Source organism: Physella acuta, unplaced genomic scaffold, assembly GCF_028476545.2.
Source record: "Physella acuta isolate Inbredline_101_S28 unplaced genomic scaffold, ASM2847654v3 ptg000072l, whole genome shotgun sequence".
In the NCBI taxonomy this organism is placed as follows: domain Eukaryota; kingdom Metazoa; phylum Mollusca; class Gastropoda; family Physidae; genus Physella; species Physella acuta.
This window is the reverse complement of record NW_026731592.1, coordinates 615,001-635,384: the sequence shown is the minus strand read 5'-3', so window position 1 is coordinate 635,384 and position 20,384 is coordinate 615,001. Positions and strand designations below refer to the sequence as shown.

General features: G+C 37.4%; 3 protein-coding genes across 3 annotated transcripts in view; all 3 read left to right on the top strand.

The window, feature by feature from the left end:
• Positions 1 to 1,006: 1,006 nt before the first annotated feature.
• On the top strand, positions 1,007 to 6,170 carry LOC131952681 (monocarboxylate transporter 2-like). Its single transcript, XM_059315444.1, has 5 exons — positions 1,007 to 1,136; positions 2,081 to 2,678; positions 3,733 to 3,939; positions 5,017 to 5,251; positions 5,953 to 6,170. Exons 1-5 carry the CDS (start codon positions 1,108 to 1,110, stop codon positions 6,168 to 6,170), a joined length of 1,287 nt encoding a protein of 428 aa, XP_059171427.1. The 5' UTR covers positions 1,007 to 1,107.
• Positions 6,171 to 10,259: 4,089 nt separating this feature from the next.
• On the top strand, positions 10,260 to 14,666 carry LOC131952580 (uncharacterized). The gene is made up of 4 exons (XM_059315327.1): positions 10,260 to 10,370; positions 12,744 to 12,871; positions 13,804 to 14,105; positions 14,365 to 14,666. Exons 1-4 carry the CDS (start codon positions 10,304 to 10,306, stop codon positions 14,525 to 14,527), a joined length of 660 nt encoding a protein of 219 aa, XP_059171310.1. The 5' UTR covers positions 10,260 to 10,303; the 3' UTR covers positions 14,528 to 14,666.
• A 2,510-nt stretch (positions 14,667 to 17,176) lies between these two features.
• Positions 17,177 to 20,384, top strand: part of LOC131952373 (uncharacterized) — a 3,704-nt gene continuing 496 nt past the window's right edge. Inside the window, exons 1-4 of the mRNA XM_059314995.1 lie at positions 17,177 to 17,280; positions 17,639 to 17,766; positions 19,440 to 19,615; positions 20,298 to 20,384. The exon at positions 20,298 to 20,384 is cut by the window's right edge and continues 51 nt beyond it. Coding sequence (XP_059170978.1) covers positions 17,211 to 17,280; positions 17,639 to 17,766; positions 19,440 to 19,615; positions 20,298 to 20,384 — 461 coding nt within the window. The 5' untranslated portion in view covers positions 17,177 to 17,210. The remainder of the gene's footprint in view (positions 17,281 to 17,638; positions 17,767 to 19,439; positions 19,616 to 20,297) is intronic.

Genomic DNA, 20,384 nt, shown 5'->3' with positions numbered 1-20,384 from the left:
GTTTGGGAGAACCCGGTGGTTAGAAACCATTTTTACAAGATGGGTTTAATTAAATTATAGCAAGAGCTCCACACACTGAGATCTTAATTAGAATATTAATTAGAATATTAATTAGAATATTAATTAGAATATTAATTCGAATCTGTGTTGTGTCTCAACATTCAATTTTCTTGTGTTCTAAATTTAAAGAATCAATAGACTTGCTCCTTAGCGCACTTGTTTAAATGATCAAGGAGGAGGGGGGGGGGGGGGAGGGGCTACTGCTAAAATGATCCCGAGTCTGAGGTGGAATAGTGAGGGCTAACTGAAAATCATCCAGTTATGTGTGCGTATGGCTGTGAGTGGGGGTCTGGCTGAGATGATTTGGTTGCCCAATAATAGAAGGTCCCTGGCTGCGACCCTATCAGCCCCCACCTTTATCCACCACTGACTACACATTTCACACGTACAAGCATTTATTTACTCCTAGGCTGGAGATTGGCTTTAGAGGAACTTTGTTGATTCTGTCTGTCACACATACAAGCATTTATTTTCTTGTAGGCTGGAGATTGGCTTTAGAGGAACTTTGTTGATTCTGTCTGTCACACATACAAGCATTTATTTTCTCCTAGGCTGGAGATTGGCTTTAGAGGGACTTTGTTGATTCTGTCTGTCACACATACAAGCATTTATTTTCTTGTAGGCTGGAGATTGGCTTTAGAGGAACTTTGTTGATTCTGTCTGTCACACATACAAGCATTTATTTTCTTGTAGGCTGGAGATTGGCTTTAGAGGAACTTTGTTGATTCTGTCTGTCACACATACAAGCATTTATTTTCTTGTAGGCTGGAGATTGGCTTTAGAGGAACTTTGTTGATTTTGTCTGTCACACATACAAGCATTTATTTTCTTGTAGGCTGGAGATTGGCTTTAGAGGAACTTTGTTGATTCTGTCTGTCACACATACAAGCATTTATTTTCTTGTAGGCTGGAGATTGGCTTTAGAGGAACTTTGTTGATTCTGTCTGTCACACATACAAGCATTTATTTTCTTGTAGGCTGGAGATTGGCTTTAGAGGGACTTTGTTGATTCTGTCTGGGGTGGAACTTCACCTGGTGGCCGTAAATATGCTGCTACGTCCTGTTGAAAGCTACAAGTAAGTGGCCGTCCAGTGCTTTGTGAAATGTGGCTATCCAGTGTTTTATGTAATGGCCGTCCAGTGTTTTATGTAGTGGCCGTCCAGTATTTTATGAATTGTGGCCGTCCAGGTTTTTATGTAATGGCCGTCCAGTGTTTTATGTAATGGCCGTCCAGTATTTTATGTAATGGCCGTCCAGTGTTTTATGTAATGGCCGTCCAGTGTTTTATGTAGTGGCCGTCCAGTGTTTTATGTAGTGGCCGTCCAGTATTTTATGTAGTGGCCGTCCAGTGTTTTTATGTTGCAGCCGTCCAGTGTTTTATGTAGTGGCCGTCCAGTATTTTATGTAGTGGCCGTCCAGTATTTTATGTAGTGGCCGTCCAGTATTTTATTTAGTGGCCGTCCAGTGTTTTATGTAATGGCTGTCCAGTGTTTTATGTATTGACCGCCCCGTGTTTTATTTAGTGGCCGTCCAGTGTTTTATGTAGTGGCCATCCAGTGTTTTATGTAGTGGCCGTCCAGTGTTTTATGTAGTGGCCGTCCAGTATGTCTTGTACGCTCTAGTTAGGTTGTCAATCATCATCTTTTCCCTTTCGTGCCCTTTACACATGGGGTAGATGAAGTAGAGTTTATCTAATTCAATGACCTCAGCATACGAGATGATTATGTGGTCAGCACTATGCCCAGCCGCCCTAGTTTCCCTATCAGGTACCCATCAGAGCTTTAGGGACGTCCAGCAGCCTTGAGGCCAGGATTCGAACTCGAGACTTCTGGGTTAACATTCGTGTGTTCTAATACTCGAACATGCCACCCAGCAGTGATCAAGAAACAATTTAAAAAAATTCTTGGCCAAGAATTCGTATTGGCTTACATGTTTGTATTAAGGTTTGGGAATTATTGTTTGTAATTTTAAAATGAAATTTAACCTGACTATAAATCTAACACTTATTTTTCTTGAACAGAAAACGTTATCACTTTAAACTGAGGCAACAGGAAAAAGCAGCGAAACAAAACAGAACGCCGATTTACAAGGGCCCAAACCACGATGTGAACTCTGACCCCAACCCATTCTTGATCACTTCCGGTGACGTGTACAACACCAAAGGTGAAGGTCAAGACGAGGACGTCAGTCTTGTAGAGGACCCTTGTCCTGATGAGGCAAACGAGGACAAGTATGATGGCATTGGATCAAAGGACGACGATCCTAGCTTCAAGGAGGTTCTCATACACGAAGACGCTGAAAACACGCAAATAAAAACTTCACGGCAGCGATCTTGTTCAGACGCCGAGCAGATTAAAAATGGCTTCACATCCGGGGGACTCTCCCCTACACTGTTCTCTAGTCAAAGAAACGTGCTTGTTCCTTCCCGGCAAATATCGTGTGATAGCAGTACAGTCGCCAGCAGTAGAAAACAGATCAGCCTGGAGCGCTACACGAGTCAGCTGAGTGTGGTCAGTCACGCTGATCTCCCTTGTATCCTGCCGTCTTTAGCGGAGGAGAGCGAGAAAAGTGGGCGTGGCTGTCAGCTGAGCACATTCATTGATTTGTCGCTTTTCAAGGTAAACATTTTTGGCTCACACTATAGTTTCAGGTAAACAATTTTGGCTCGCACTATAGTTTTACATCAACGTTTTAATTAAACTGTTTTTGATGCCAGTAAAAAGGTAAAAAGGTGAAAAACATTGAATCATTTGATTCATTTTAGGCTTAGGTAAACATTTTCCACTAACACAATATCCTGAGCATCTTCCCCTATAGAACTGGTTGTGGCGAATGTTAATGTTAACTTTTGAAGTGATGATGTTAACTTTTGGAATGATGATGTTAACTGTTGGAATGATGATGTTAACTGTTGGAATGATGATGTTAACTGTTGGAATGATGATGTTAACTGTTGGAATGATGATGTTAACTGTTGGAATGATGAAGTTAACTGTTGGAATGATGATGTTAACTTTTGGAATGATGATGTTAACTTTTGGAATGATGATGTTAACTGTTGGAATGATGATGTTAACTGTTGGAATGATGATGTTAACTGTTGGAATGATGATGTTAACTGTTGGAATGATGATGTTAACTTTTGAAATGATATTAAGTTTTCAAATGAAGATGTTAACTTTTGGAATGATGATGTCAACTTTCTCCCCACAGAACTGGTTGTTCCGTATGATGATGTTAACTTTCCTCCACAGAACTGGTTGTTTCGTATGATGATGTTAACTTTCCCCCACAGAACTGGTTGTTTCGTATGATGATGTTAACTTTCCCCACAGAACTGGTTGTTCCTTATGATGATGTTAACTTTTCAAATGATGATGTTAACTTTCTCCCCACAGAACTGGTTGTTCCGTATGGTGATGTTAACTTTCTCCCCCACAGAACTGGTTGTTCCGTATGATGATGTTAACTTTGGCATGATAATGTTAACTTTCCCCCACAGAACTGGTTGTTCCGTATGATGATGTTAACTTTCCCCCACAGAACTGGTTGTTCCGTATGATGATGTTAACTTCCCCCCCCCACCACAGAACTGGTTGTTTCGTATGATGGTGTTAACTTTCCCCCACAGAACTGGTTGTTTCGTATGATGATGTTAACTTTCCCCCACAGAACTGGTTGTTCCGTATGATGATGTTGTTCACGGCCCTGGCTGTGTTCAGCAACTACCTGACCATCTACATGCCAACAATAGCCGTGACGTCAGGGATAGGGAAGTCTGATGCGGCCATGTTGATGACTGTAAGTGGGGTCACTGACCTCGTCACAAGGATCGTCATGGGCTTCATCGCGGACTTCAAGTTTGTCTCCAAGCCTAAGGTATGGTTAGAGCCAGGGGCGTAGCGAGGGGAGGGGGGGCGGGGGGTGCGGACCGCACCGGGTGACACCATTTAGGGGGGGGGTGACACCAAGGCAAAAATAGCAAAATATATAGAGAAAAACTTGAGGGGGGGGGGGTGCAAATCGAAAGTTTGAGGGGGGGGGGGGGAAGGGTGCAAATCAAAAACTTGAGGGGGGTGCAAATCGAAAGTTTGAGGGGGGGGTGCAAATCGAAAACTTGAAAGTTTGTCCCCGGGAAGGGTCGCAACGCCTCTGGGGGGGGGGGGTGACACCATTAAGTGCCGCACCGGGTGACACCCGACCTCGCTACGCCACTGGTTAGAGCAGTGGCGTCACACGGCGGGGAGGAGGGGGTGGCACCGGGGGGGGGGCACAATTTAAGGGTGACACCAAATAAAAAAAATGAAAAATTTACTGTTAACGCGATGTGAATATAACAAATTGTTAAGTTAGAGTTGTGACACCAAAAGTTGTTGAAAGGGGTGGGGTGACACCCTCACTCGTCACATCGGGTGATCCCTGACTGGATGACGCCTCTGTACTACAGTATTATCTTTACTAAAGTTGGTAATTATATTGATACGTTGAATTGCTAAAGAAAAGTGCCTGAGTTACGTTTTTAACGTTACCTATGTAACACACTATGGGGTGAGGCTTGAGGCATGGCTAAGTGGCGGAGTGTGGTATTGCTAACCCAGAAGTCTTGTGTTCAAATCTTGGGTTGTTGAGCCCTTAGGATATGAGCCTAATTAACTGATGGGTACAGATTAACTGACTGGGGAGTAAACTGACCACACAATCCCTTTGTATGCTAAGGCTGCGAATCAGAAAAACTCTACTTCACCTACCCTATTGACCATTAGGCCAGAAAGGGTCTCTTTACATTGTACTTTATAGAATACATAAATTTTAGTACTTGCTCGTACGTTTTAGATTCATAACGTTTAATCTTACCTAACATTAGTAGGTTAATCTTTCTACAGATGATGCACAAGATGCCATTAAATCTAGAAAATGTTCATGAGAGTTTATTTGTTTGCTTCTGTCTTCTGTCAGTTAGTGGCATTCAGCCTAGCTGTCATCACTGTCATATGTCAGTGCTCCAGGCTGTTCAACACCTACAAGCTGTTCGTGGCCTTCGCCGTTTTAGTCGGCATTTTCGGCGGGTTCCGTCAGAACTTCTACAACGTCATGCTGCTTGACTACTTTGGGGCGGAAAATATCGCCAAGGCCAATGGTCTTGCTATGATGATCGCAACGTTAGTTATTTCCCTTAACCATCCTGTGTTAGGTAAGTGTGCTAGGATAACTTGTATTGGAATCTTATTATATTTCATTCTCTATCTACAAAATGAATTAATCTTGCTCGATATGTATTAATTAGAGATATTCATATCAATTATGTTTAACTCGTAATGAATAAATCTTTTCATTTTTATAGTTTTATAACTAGTTTTAGGTTTAAATCGTATTTAATATTTAATGTTATATTTACAGCTAATTTAAGAATAACATAAAAGAAATAATAACTGGGCTTTGGTCCCATTTGTTATTTAAAATATAACAAAGCAGATTAATGTATGGAACCATACAACATGGCTGTCTGACATAGCTTTACAAATTATAGACTAGTTTGTAAATACTGGCATAAAACAATATTGTTGGACTGTTTTAAAAACTTAGAACCAACAGTTTAAAAATCACTCAACATAATTTTCTATATATGTAACCTCACAGTTTGTAATTTAAAAGGATGAAAGTAAAACCAATTTATTTTACAAATATAACTTTGCCATACAAGCACCGTATAGATTATATATGTAACTTTGACATAAGTTCACCATTTAGATATATGTAACTTTGACATAAGATCACCATATAGGTTAGATATGTAACTTTGACATAAGATCACCATATAGGTTAGATATGTAACTTTGATATAAGATTACCATATAGTTGAAACATATGACTGACATAAAATTACCATTTCAGGAGCAATGCTGGATGCCACAGGTAGTTTTGTTATCCCCCTCCATTATGTGGGCGTGATGGTAATGTTGAGTACCATTGTTATCTTGATGGAGCCACTTTTTAAAAAACTAAACGACAAAAAGTTCATGAAAGAAAACAATAGTCTGACCAAAGAGGGAGGGCTAAAGGGAGACAAGGAGGAAACAGAACCGCTACAGAAAACAGAATTGGAAGTTTAAATAGTTTCCTAAAAATATTTTTAAAGATATAAAGAAAAAAAATGAAGCAATGTTTTTTTTTTTTATCGCTGTTGAAGTTGCATTTTTACACAACTATAAACGGCGAATTTGTGAATTTCATTCAACAACTACTTATAACTAGGAAAGCATTTTTTAACCACAATGTTTAAACTGTATCTTGTTCTCATGTTGTAAAATCAAAAACATTTACATTTTTTATTTTGCCGTGCTTTTGTCAAATTTTATTCAACTATCTAATCTTTGACCCTTTTTCTAAGACGTTTAAAAAAAATTGTCACAATGTTAAAAAAATTGTATTTTAAAATTGTATTGTAAAAATTTGTATTTTGTCCAATATTTATTTAAACCTGAAATTGTTGCCAGCTAATCAAAGACAATAATTGTCACAATTTTAAAATTTTCATCGTAAGATATTCCGCAGTTGTCAATTATTTATTTTAAAAATCATCTATTCCAGGTACCATTGTATTAATGTAGGATAATTTATTATTTATTTGCTTATAATAATTAAAATTCGTGTTAATTATCCACTGGGACACAGAATCCATCACCAAAGATAAAACTACCTCAGCGAACTACCACTAGCTTATTATTGAAACTGTTTTTGTCTTGTGTATTTGTGATGAATGTTTCATGGTTATATTTTGAAAAAGTTCAAAAGAATTATTATTACGTTAAGTATGGTCTTTAATTATGGTCTTTAATTATGGTCTTTAATTATGGTCTTTAATTATGGTCTTTAATTATGGTCTTTAATTATGGTCTTTAATTATGGTCTTTAATTATGGTCTTTAATCTTTTTGTAACATGAGCTAGAAGGGCATTATATACATTGGATGATTGAACATATTGATCTCCGATAATAGACTCTTCCAAAATAGGTGTGTTGGGTAGCTAGTAGTATGGTAATCTCAACTAGTTTTATGGTTAGAAATAAGGATTAGGTATATGGTAGGACTAGGGTTAAGGTAATCTATAGGGTTAGCCATGACATTAGCAAGCCATGTCTGTATTTTAGTTAACTACCAGTAAACTAAAATCTTTTTTAAAGAAGATGCTATTATCAGACACTGGTATGAAAAATCCCCCCCCCCCTCCCCCCCCACGATAAATTATATTTCAATTAGAAAACAAATCGTCACAAAAGTAAGTTAAATTAAATTATTCACTGTATAAAGACATTTTTGTTTATTAAGAAAATATGTTTTGAACATTTATATTTTTACACCTATGCTGCATTATTTTATAGTATAATTTTAAAATATAACTGGTTATCTTTAGATATCAAGTTCTGTTGTTTTTGTCAATTACTGTATATTTTAAACCACACTAAGATCTTTATGCTTGTGAAAACAAAAAAGTATTTTTTTCCCTTAAAGTTTGTACCTCTCTCCATAATAATAACTAAATCATTTAATTGACTTATAATTTTTTTGCCCCCCCCCCCCCCCCCGCCACCCCCTAACCTTTGTTTCTCTCCATAACAATAGTTACATCATTTATTTGAATTATAATTTTTTTCTCTTAACCTGTGTATTTCTCCATAACATAATGACACCATTTCAACTTATTGTTTTATTGTTTTAACTTTTAAAAACTATTTTTAACATCCTATCTCAGTTTTCATTTTTTTAAGCTTAGCATCAGTTTTATTTATCTGGCACATGGAAGACTATTAAAATAAACCATAGACAGTATTTATGACATCTTTCATTATGTTATTTTATATACATGTTCACATATGAAGATTGAATAAAATATTTTAAATCATCTTTTTTACATGCTGACATATAAATATTGAATAAACTATTTTAAATTATTTAATATACATGTTCGTATTAAATAAACCATCTTAAATTATTTAATATAAATGAATATGAATATACATGAATATGAATATTGAAAAACTTTTAAAATTATTTAATATTATTTAATATTAATATTTGAATATTAAAAAAACACTTTAAATTATTAATATACGTGTTCATATTTGAATATTAAAAATAAACATTTTAAATTGTTTAATATACATGTTTATATATGAGTAACGAATTCACTTTTTAAAATTATTTTAACATATATATATATATATATATATATATATATATATATATATATATATATATATATATGTTCCCATAAATATTGAATAATAAACTATTTTAGCACTACTGTGATTAAGACTTTGTGTCATATTGATATAAGCATGCCAATGAAATGTTACACGATTATAACTAATTATGCATTTTTTTTTGTAATTAAAACTTCCAGTTTATACATTTAATGTCTGGAATTTTAAACTACTAGTTAAAATTGTAACTCAAGGACAGCTACTGAAGCTGGTATTTAGTGATTTAAAAATTATACCATTTCCATTTTGTAGACTTGTGGTCGTTAAATAAACAAATTCAGTAATTGTTTACTAGTTGTGGATGATGCGTGATTGATTTGTGATGTCATTTGTGTTGGTGTGTGACGATACAGATGACATGTGACATTGGTTTATGATGTCATCTTGTAGATGTTTTCGGAGTCATATGGTAGGTTTGACATCATGTCATATGCTGATGTCATTTGTCAGTTTGCTGGGATGTCGATGTATGATGTCATTTGTCAGTTTGCTGGGATGTCGATGTATGATATTTTGTTGATGTGTGATGTTACAGTCAGGGAGTGAAGTTTTGTTGATGTGTGAAGTTACATTCAGGTAGTGATGTCTTGTTGATGTGTGATGTTACAGAGTCAGATAGCGATGTCTGGTTGATGTGTGATGTTTAAGAGTCAGGCAGTGATGTATTGTTGATGTGTGATGTAACATCTGTTTCCAACCACAGTATCTTTTACATTCTGTTTATGGTTCGCATCTAGCACAGACTGTAAACGTGTTGTCCGATGGAACATTCGAGCTTCGATGAACGAACTTGTGGCTGATCCAACCGCGCCAGGTCTAGCGGTAAAGAGCTGGACTGCTAACCAGTAAGTCTCGGGTTCGAATCCGGGTTCAAGTCAGTAGACCGTCCCTGAGTCCACCCAGCTCTAATGTGTACCTAACTCACGTTAGGGAAAGTAAAGGCAACTGGCACAGTACTGACTACACTATCCCTGAACTCTACTTCACTTGCGCTATAGACCGTCAGGTTTTAAAGGGAACTTTAACCGCGCCAGGAGTATGTCTAATTCGTCAATCGAATGTCACGACAAAGATGTGCACATACTTTGACATGCATAGTCTGTTACAACAACATAGACATGTATTATACATTAGACTTAGACACACAACACAGATACATAAACTTGCACGAGACTTTGACACACAACATAGACATATAAGCATACACCAGACAACACGCACAAAACACATATAAGGAAGACACATCGACATTCACAAGACCTTGACACACATACATACACACATACAAGAACAACACTGCTTCGACCCCATCAAATCGATGAAATTAATACTAAAAATTTTGGTTTATGATTCCTAATATTAACTTCAAAGAAAGAGAGCTTTTAAAGAACAATAAATCTTATCCCAAACATTTAATCCAGCCGGCAGTCATTAGGGGGTGACCCGCCAAGGTTGGGGTTTATCTATTATTTCTTAAGTATTTCTAATATTTGCTTTGAAAACTATCTAAAACGTCTGGCTAATCTAAGGGAGGGGGGGGGGGGGGGTGGGATCGCTAAATACCGTAGGCGGAAGATCAATGATATAACTTGTATTTTCAGGTATGGTTTTTGTGTAGAGAAATCCCACCGGCCATAGAGGAATGACGGCCCAGGGAGGGGGGGGGGACTCACATAAACATCAACATTCTAGGAGAAGGGGGGATGGGGGGTATAATCCAGTGGGGTGGGCACTTACTCAGGGGGAAGGGACAAAACTGTCTATATATTCTGAAGACGGTGGGGTGGCAAGAGGAGGTATTTTCAAACTGTTACAGGATAAACGTCATTGGAGGCGTAATAGATGCAACGGCGTGTTCTGATTGGCTGCACTAGACCAAAGCATCACGGAGAACGTGTATATAATAAGCCAATCAGCTCAGCCTACACAGACAACAAGCAGCGCACAAGGTATACTAATCTAAAAGATCAACGACTTCACGATGTTTAGATCACTTGTCATCTTGGTACTGGTGCTTCCAGAACTGACCATTGGCCAGATTTTGACGGGTGAGTCTTTGGTCTAAACATGGTTTTGATTTCAGCTTTTCTAAATATGTTGTTAACTGGTTTAAATTTCAAGATTTTCGTTTTTTTTAAAAAAAGAAGTTGATAATACATTGGTTTCAATTTCATTTAAAACAATGTAGGAATTGATAAGACAATTGTTTTAAGTTCAGTTATTCTAAAGAAAATTTGGTAAAAAACTTGATTCGGCTTCAGTTTTTCTCACTTAAAAAAAAAATAAGGAAAAATCGCTTTTATTCTATTCACAAATCACAAATGACCCACTTCTAACGCAGCGATATCTTCCTAAATTTCCAGCTACGTTTTAATTTAATTAGATGTTAAATTAGTCATTACATTTATTTAAACTTTTTCGAAACTAAGGGGAGATAACAAAATCAATTCACTAGATTGATTACTATACAAAGGGGAGATAACTACATAGACGCTATCACCCGACTAGTCAGCTTAGCTCTTGTTCACGCCGAATATTTACAAACGTAGAGCCGGGTCGAAGTAGTTAAGGCTAATAGGGGCAGAAAATACAGTTTTTAAACGATTTGATTCAATAATTAAGAACTATCCTTCGCTTGATCAGCATGCTGTTGTCTGTTAATTGTGATCACGGATGGCTGCTTTCTTTAATAAAAGCTGTGGTCCACCATGAGATATCTACATATTTTAGCAACCAAAGCTTTTATCAAAGAAAAAAAACATTAGTTTTAGTTTTATTTACTTACTAGCCGTCGGTACCCGTTATGTGAATCAGAATCATATGCCTTTATATTTTAATGTTAAACTTGTTTGAGAAAAGTATTTTATAAAATAGTTATTGGTCAAAACGCAACGTGCTTTACTACACGATATTAATGACAAAGCAAAGAAATAACTAAATAGCTAAAAATCCGACACATTTAAAATAACATAAACTACCAATGCCTATTAGAAAAACAAAATTATATACAATATTAGTCAACACAACACCATATTAAATACACACACTGATTAAGAGACTAAAATGATTCCGTTAAAAACTCGGCTGTTCAATGGTCATTCTGTTTTTTTAAAAAGTAATCTGTATTAATTTTGGCCGAGAAAATTTTATACATTTCATAGCGTATATATTGATAAGTAGATCTATAGATGTAAATCAAATTTGAATGAATTAGTTCATTTCTTGATCTTCTAAAATTGGAAGATGTCGCCATTACTTTTGTGTACTTTCCGTAGTTTAAACATGTGACGTCATTGTTTTTTGCGTTCTTGTCACAACAATAAACACTTTTTCGGCTACATAGGTAAAACTGTGTTTCTACATTCGAATATTTCTTTATTTTTATTTTCCTTCTTTAAATAAAATTTAGTTTATACATCCAACATATTATTTTCAACAAAAGTCTGTATCTTTAAGTTCTCCATATATCGCTGAACATACCGATGACATAGCCTCAAAAATGTTGCGGACAGAGAGAGAGAGCGGGAGAGAGAGAAGTGCTCACATGGGCTTTTATATATTAGGATTTTCAGTGTATTTAAAAGCTTGTTGCTATAAACGTTTTTTTTATATTTGTTTTATTTTCTAATTTTTATAATTCATTCGTTCGAAATTAAGCGGACACTACATAGGCCACCAGTAAAAATATTTGCGTCAAAATCCGACCAGTCACCTATGATCTCTTAAATTTCAGTTATCTGCCCCTATTTACTTCCTGGTCTATTATAAGGTACGAAAACCTTGAAAAAGAGCTCAACCGTGACCGTCCATAGATCGAACGATCGCTAGTATTTTATTTCACTCGTTATCTCTCTTTTTATTACTGAATACAGCAAGTTTTAAATTAAATTTTAATGACTAATTGTCTTACCAAAAAGTTAAAAAATGAGATATTCTTGCATTGTCATCGTAGATCTACCACTTTGTCAAATATCCCAGTTAAATCGCACAAATCCAAATGGGTGAAAATAATATTCCAAGATTTGCGAAGCCACCCACACCCACCCACACCCACCCACATACACACACATACATACACACACACCCACACAACCCACACCCACACCCACAAACATACACACACAACACACACACACCCAAACCCACACATAGTTAGTGAAGTAATAAAAGCTTGTGAGAACGAACTGTGTTTGTAGCCTTAGAACAAGAGGACACAAGCTGAGTTTCGAACCCGGGTCGTCATCAGCTGTGTGAATTGTGCCTTCAGTTGGTAAAGCTGGTAATTCATAGGGGATTGGTCCACTACCCAAAGGATAAAGACAGCCTGCAGATATTAAAATTATGTCTGTTATTGGAGTTTTGAAAAAAATAAATAATTGAAAGTCACTTTTTTAAATGTTTAAATTTTTTGTTCATTTCAGCTAATTGCGGTCAGCTTGAGCCCAAATCAGACGGTGAAGTAGAGTTTTTCGAGCAAAAAGACTACGAATTTGATCAGACTCTCCTATCAAGTGAGGCCCGCCCATTACAACAGCCAGTTCAAAGCAAGGTAGGTAATTCGTTTTATTATTTTAAAACAAAAAGTTTCTCATTTGTCCCCCTTGCTTATAGTACCATTGTACACATTGTAAAATGGTGTGAAGTGTGTAGTATAGTAATGTGTCGACGTGAGACTGGGATGTGATGGGTTGGTCTGGTCTACTGCTACTTATCCCTCCAGTCCTGTCTGGCTGGGTGAGCGAATGTTAGTGTGTGTTTATATGTACGTGTGTATGTGTGTGTATGTTTATCTGCGTGAGCGTGTATTTGTGTGTGTATGTGTTTGCGCGGGGGGGGGGGGGGTGTACGCGTGTGTTTGTTTTTGGTTAAAATAGAAAAAGTTGATCAGTTTTTCTTCAAGACTTTCTTCTGCGGGGGGGGGGGGGGCACTTAATATTATTGGGGGAGGGGGTAGACTTTTTTTCTTCAGGAGGGGGGGGGGAGGTGTGAAGGCTCTCCCAATGAAAAGAAAAAGATAAAGGCAGAGGTAGGGTCAAGGGTAGAGGTAGGGAAATCGATATAGATTGTGATATGGTTAACTATGAGGATAATTATGGGGTTGTGGAATGGGGTTGGTTTACGTTTACGTTTGCGTTTAAACTCACGCACACTCTCACGTTTACGTTTGTAGTGGTCCTATGTATATTTTCTTTAGCGTCCATATTTGCATGTAAACATTTCCTTGAACATTTTATATATTCCCGGGACCAGGGACACAGGGAGCCCGGTACTTTACACAGTGGCTCCAGTACACTGCTCGGTCTAGGAGCCCCGGTACACAACTCGCTTAGGGGCCCGGTACGCTTATCGGCCATGGGGCGGATAATGCTGTTAAGCAGTTTATTGTCTAGATTGCGTTGTTTAAAAGAAAACCTTTAAACCTGAAAACAAATATCTAGTTCTTTGCGATAAATTATTTTTTAATGGTTTAAAAATTGTCAGGTTGCCAGTTTGTATTACGATCAGTACAAAAGAGGCACGATTGCTACAGTGGAAGAACCTTTAGCTGGCTGTCAAGGGAACGGAAGTGGATTCACCCGGCTAGCGGAAGTGAATCTGTATGTGCGCTACTTTCAATTTGCCGACTGGGCTGCGAAGATTCTCAAGTGCTGCCCGGCCTACCAGAACTTTGGCTGCCGCAGTGTCTATGCACCGATAGGTTGTGGTTACTATGAAGTCCACGGCATGAAAGCATGGTGCTGCCCTCTACAGTGGATCAACATCGCCCAATACTGCAACTGTAGGTAAGTTCTTATTTCAGCAGTGGGTAAGTTTTCTGAAGCTTTGTATTCTCTGTAAACATACCAGGTTAAAAAAAATCGAAAAAAAAAAAAAAACTAGCCACACTAAAGATTTGATTTCATCCAATTTACATCTTTAAATAAAAAAAAAAAGATATTTTCACGAATTATTTAGATGTAAATTTTAAAAAAATAAATAAATAATTCAAGCTAAACAAAAAGTCTAAAGAATGTTTACACCATTTTGTTTCGTTTCTTACAGGAAATGCGCCATAATTTGCCCGGATTGTTTCTACACTGGTGTGTGCTTGAGGCGCTTCACCTACACCAAATTTGCCGCCGTCTGCTACATCAATTGGTGGTGGACAACCATCGTCCACTTCGCCAGGTACCTGCCCACCAGCTGCTACTGTAGACAGGTCTAGGAGCAGACGATCAGAAAAGTCCTTGACACAAGTCACAAGAGCTGACTTTGTCTGACTTCAATCATTTTTATCTCGGTATATAACATAAAAGTATGTTTTCAAAAAACTCAGTCAAAATAATTCTAAAACCTAATTCTACCCATCTTTGAATTTTAGACCTTCCAATATTATGTAACATCAAATCAATAAAGCAATAATAAAAGTTAGTATTATACCCGTTTTGTCTTTTTATTGTAATGTATACTTTTTCATTATGAATCTAGATAGGTGACAATCATTTTAAGTTTGGCAACTCACCCACACAACTGTGTCCGTCACCCACACAACTGTGTCCGTCACCCACACAACTGTGTCCGGCACCCACACAACTGTGTACGTCACCCACACAACTGTATCCGTCACCCTCACAACTATGTCTGTGTCCGTCACCCACACAACTGTGTCCGGCACCCACACAACTGTGTACGTCACCCACACAACTGTATCCGTCACCCTCACAACTATGTCTGTGTCCGTCACCCACACAACTGTGTCCGGCACCCACACAACTGTGTCCGTCACCCACACAACTGTGTCCGGCACCCACACAACTGTGTACGTCACCCACACAACTGTATCCGTCACCCACACAACTGTATCCGTCACCCTCACAACTATGTCTGTGTCCGTCACCCACACAACTGTGTACGTCACCCACACAACTGTATCCGTCACCCTCACAACTATGTCTGTGTCCGTCACCCACACAACTGTGTCTGTCACCCACACAACTGTGTCCGGCACCCACACAACTGTGTCCGGCACCCACACAACTGTGTACGTCACCCACACAACTGTGTCTGTCACACTCACAACTGTGTCCGTCACAATTGTGTCCGTCACCCTCAATCATTCAGCAACACCAACCTCAGAACAAAGTCATACAACCGCTAGTCCAACATTTTACCAACGAAGACCTACGGCAACTTACAAACCAACAACAGCAGGGAGATAAAAACACAGAAAGGGAATGGCAATGGAATGGCCTAAAGAATAGTAGTGATAGGCTGCGTAGGCTAACGTCGTAGACTGTAGGGGACTGTCGGAAATTGGAAGGGGACGGTAGGCAATAGGTAGGGGACAAAGTGGGGAAGGTAGGAAGAATGGGACGGTAGGCAATAGGTAGGGTATGGTGAGCACATGGTAGGGTAAGCTAGGAAGACGGTAGGGGACGGAAGGGTAATGAAGACAAACTTCAACTATTACAATTTAAAAAAAAATGTTATGGCAACTCAATTCTAGATCTACGTCGTGGGTTGAAAATCTTGTCTACAACACTCAAATAGGAAGAAATGAGTTCAAATAAGCTCCTTCCATTCTCAGCATTTTTTGCATTCTGTTTATGGTTCGCATCTAGTACAGACTGTAAACGTGTTGTCCGATGGAAAATTCGCGCTTCGATATACGAACTTTTGGCTGATCCAACCTGCCAGGAACATGTCTAATTCGTCAAACGAATGTCACGACAAAGATGTGCACAAACATTGACATACATTATACATAAGACTTAGACACACAACACAGACACATAAACATGCACGAGACTTTGACATATACAAAAACACACATAAAACAGAGACATAATCATACACGTGACCACGACACTCGCAACATTGACACTGACACATACAAAGATTAACGCACATATACCGTAGACACATAAACAAATACAACACATTGCCACACACCAAAGACAACAAAAACAAACACAAGACGTTAACACATATCAACACACACATAAGATCAGCACAGCTTCGATCCCACCAAATCGATGAGGGTGTAAAAGTTCCGGTGTATGATTCAAAGTTTAAGTTCAAAGCAAAAGAGCCTTTAAAGAACGATAAATCTGAGGTAAAACCCTAAACATCTAAACCACACAACAATACATTCAGTGGAGTGTGACGTAGACCACTTGGGGGTGGGGGGTGGGGGGTGGGGGGTGGGCTGGGGTGGTGGTTTTACGCATCAATTATCTATTATTCTAATATTCGCATAAGCAGCTGGCAGATTAGAGGGAGGGTTGGGGAAGTGTGTGTGTGTGTGTGGGGGGGGGGGGGGGTAAATAGGTAAATATTTTGTTTTTGATGTGGATCGAAGATCAATAACAGAACTTGTGTGATTTTGTGTTGGAAAATCCCACCGCTCATAAATGGAGGATAATTCGGTGGAGAGGGGGTGGGGGTTGGGGGGTGGGGTGTGGATTTTTTTTTTGCTTGACTTGGGGGGATGTATAAAATCAAGAGGGGGGTGGGGCAGAAGTGTCTGGAGGGGGCAGGGTGGGTGGAAAAAGGAGGTTTTTAACCTGGTATACAGAGGTCGGATGGGGTATGTCGTGGGCTTATGCGCACTGTGTGTTATGGGGGGGGGGGGGGGTTGTCAAGTAATGTGTATTGGACGGAGGGTGGGGAGGGAATTATTGAACGTACGCCCATTTGTCTTGCAATCAGCAAAAATCCCTATCACCAATTTCAAACTGCTGTACAAGGAATGCCCTTAAAAATCGTTTCCGATGTAACCCGTGTTCTGATTGGCTAGAGGAGACCAAAACATAAAGATGGAAGTGTATATAACAAGCCAATCAGCTGAGCCTACATAGACGAAGAACAGTCTGCAGGGAAGACTAATCTAAAACATCAACGAAGCCATGATGTTTAGATCACTTGTCATCGCCGTTTTAGTGTTACTAGAACTGACCGTTGGCCAGATTTCTACGAGTAAGTTTTGGCCAAAACTTTGTTTAAGTTCTTTTTCTTAAGGAATTCATTAAAAAAATTATTTCAATTTCAACTTTTTCAAACCAATAAACGAATTGTGTGAATAGTCTGAAAATGACAGGAAAGAAAATTGATTTTCGAACCCGGGTCATAGTCATCAATGTGTTTAGTACTACCAGTTGGTACATCTGTAGAGGATTAGTCCGCTACCCAAGAGACAAAAAAAGCCTACAGTTTTAAAATGAATCACAATAAAACTAAACAGATGAGGTCAATAATTTAAAATTTTAAAACCTTTTAAAACTACGGGGTCCATCGGTTTCAATTTTTTAAAATATTTTTTTCCCGTTAATTTCAGGTGATTGCGGTCAGCTTGAGCCCATTTCAGATGATGAAGTAGAGTTGATCGAGAAAAAAGACAACGATTTCGATCAGATGATTCTATCGAATGTAGCAAGACCGGTAAAACGGCCAGCTGGAAAAAAGGTAACTCTTAAAAAAACATTTTCTCGGTTATTTCCCTTGCTTATTGTTGTACCATTATTGAGCAAGCAAAAGTTCGTCTGTATGTGCGTGTTTATGTGTGTGTGTGTGTGTTGATCTGTGTGAGCGTGTATATTTCAGTGTGGTTTTTTAAAGTCTGCTTACGTCTGTGTTACGCGTGAACAATGGAATCTCAGTTTTCGCATTTTTTTTTCTTAAAGCTTAAGTGTCTCCGATAATACACAAAATAAGAACTTATCAGTCTAATTATACTGTGCTTTAGTCATTATAAAATGTAAATTAAAAAAAATAAAAAAATTCCTTAATAAATAACATCAAGGAAAACAACCAGGAAATAACGCTGTTCGTTAAATGGTGGGGGGGGGGGGGGGGCACTACACGGCTGGACTACTCGGTTTAGGGGCCCCAATACAGAACTCAATCTGGGAGCTTAGTACACTACTCGTTCCAGGGGCCCCAATAAACTGCACGGGGGCCCCAGTACAGAACTCGATCTAGGAGCCCAAACATATCAGCCAAGTGGCGCCTATTGGTACTAAGTCCACTCTTCGCTAGATTGCTGTTTTTAAAATACATGAAATACACACAAGAAAACATTTATAACTTAAAAAACAGAAATGTTCTTTGTTTGGTTGAAATCATTTAAATTGTTTAAAAATTTCAAGGTTTTTATTTTTTTTTAAAATTGCGGATTTTTATTATAGTAGAAATCTATTTAAATTGTTTAAAACTTGTCAGGTTTTATTTGAGTAGAAATCTATTTAAATTGTTTAAAACTTGCTATGTTTTATTTGATTAGAAATCTATTTAAATTGTTTAAAACTGGCGAAGTTTTATTTGATTAGAAATCTATTTAAATTGTTTAAAACTTTCGATGTTTTATTTGAGTAGATATCTATTTAAATTGTTTAAAACTTGTCAGGTTTTAATTTAGTAGAAATTTATTTAAATTGTTTAAAAATTGCAAGGTTTTTATTTTAGTAGAAATCTATTTAAATTGTTTAAAACTTTCGATGTTTTATTTGATTAGAAATCTATTTAAATTGTTTAAAAATTGCGGTGTTTATTTGAGCAGAAATCTATTTAAATTGTTTAAAACTTGCGATGTTTTATTTGATTTGAAATCTATTTAAATTGTTTAAAACTTGCGATCTTTTATTTGATTAGAAATCTATTTAAATTGTTTAAAACTTGCGATGTTTTATTTGATTAGAAATCTATTTACATTGTTTAAAAATTGCAATGTTTTATTTGAGTTGAAATCTATTTTAATTGTTTAAAACGTCAGGTTTTATTTGAGTAGAAATTTATTTAAATTGTTTAAAAATTGCGATGATTAATTCGAGTAGAAATCTTTTTAAATTGTTTTAAACTTGCGATGTTTTATTTGAGTAGAAATCTATTTAAATTGTTTTAAACTTGCGATGTTTTATTTGAGTAGAAATCTATTTAAATTGTTTAAAACTTGCCTGTTTTATTTTAGTAGAAATCTATTTAAATAGTTTAAAAATTGCGATGTTTTATTTTAGTAGAAATCTATATAAATTGTTTAAAACTTGCGATGTTTTATTTGATTAGAAATCTATTTAAATTGTTTAAAACTTGCGATGTTTTATTTGATTAGAAATCTATTTAAATTGTTTAAAACTTGCCAGATGTCCGGCTTGTACTACGATCAGTACAGAAATGGCTCGATTGTTGTCGTTGAGGAACCTTTAACAGGTTGTCATGCTAACAGTCCGGGCACCGGAATAAGCTTCACCCAGCTCGCCAAAGTGAATCTGTATGTGCAGTACTTACAGTATCCCGAATGGTACCTTGATTACAAAAAGTAGGTACATCATTTCACGAATTACACCATTACATAAACTTTACGTCCCCCATTACATAAAGATTACCTCCATCATGACATACGCTTTTGTTACTTTCAAGTTTAAAAAAAATCGATTGTTATAAATGATTGTTATTTTAAGCTAAACTGTAATAAAGGGAGGTAAATCAATGCTAAACGACATCACCCACCAAACCTGGAGTATTTTTGTAGATCTATACGTTTTTAGAAGTCTCAGATAACCAAAATCAGAAATAAGAAAACCTCGACGATTGCAATTACAACCATTTAGGACAATAAATTGACTTGTTGGAAAATGTGGTGGATGTGCTAAAGATTAAAGAATAAAGTGTTTTATTTAAAAAAAAAAGTTTGAGTGTCGATTTAATTAATGGGGAGTTCTTATGGCTTATAGCAGCAGACGATCATGTGGGATCTTGGATAAAGATCTTGGATAAAGATCTTGGATAAAGATCTTGGATAAAGATCTTGGATAAAGATCTTGGATAAAGATCTTGGATAAAGATCTTGGATAAAGATCTTGGATAAAGATCTCGGATAAAGCTATTGTACTCTCCTTCCCCCACGTTCAACAAAAACACGTGACACGCCTGTAACCATGACAACGAGAGACTAAAACAGTCAGGGCACGTGACACTGAGTTGACTCCGCCCACTTTCAGGTGCTGCCCCGCCTCCCAGAACTACGGCTGTCGCAGTGTCAAGAAGCTGATGCCGTGTTTTTACCACTACATCAAGCCCGGCATCAG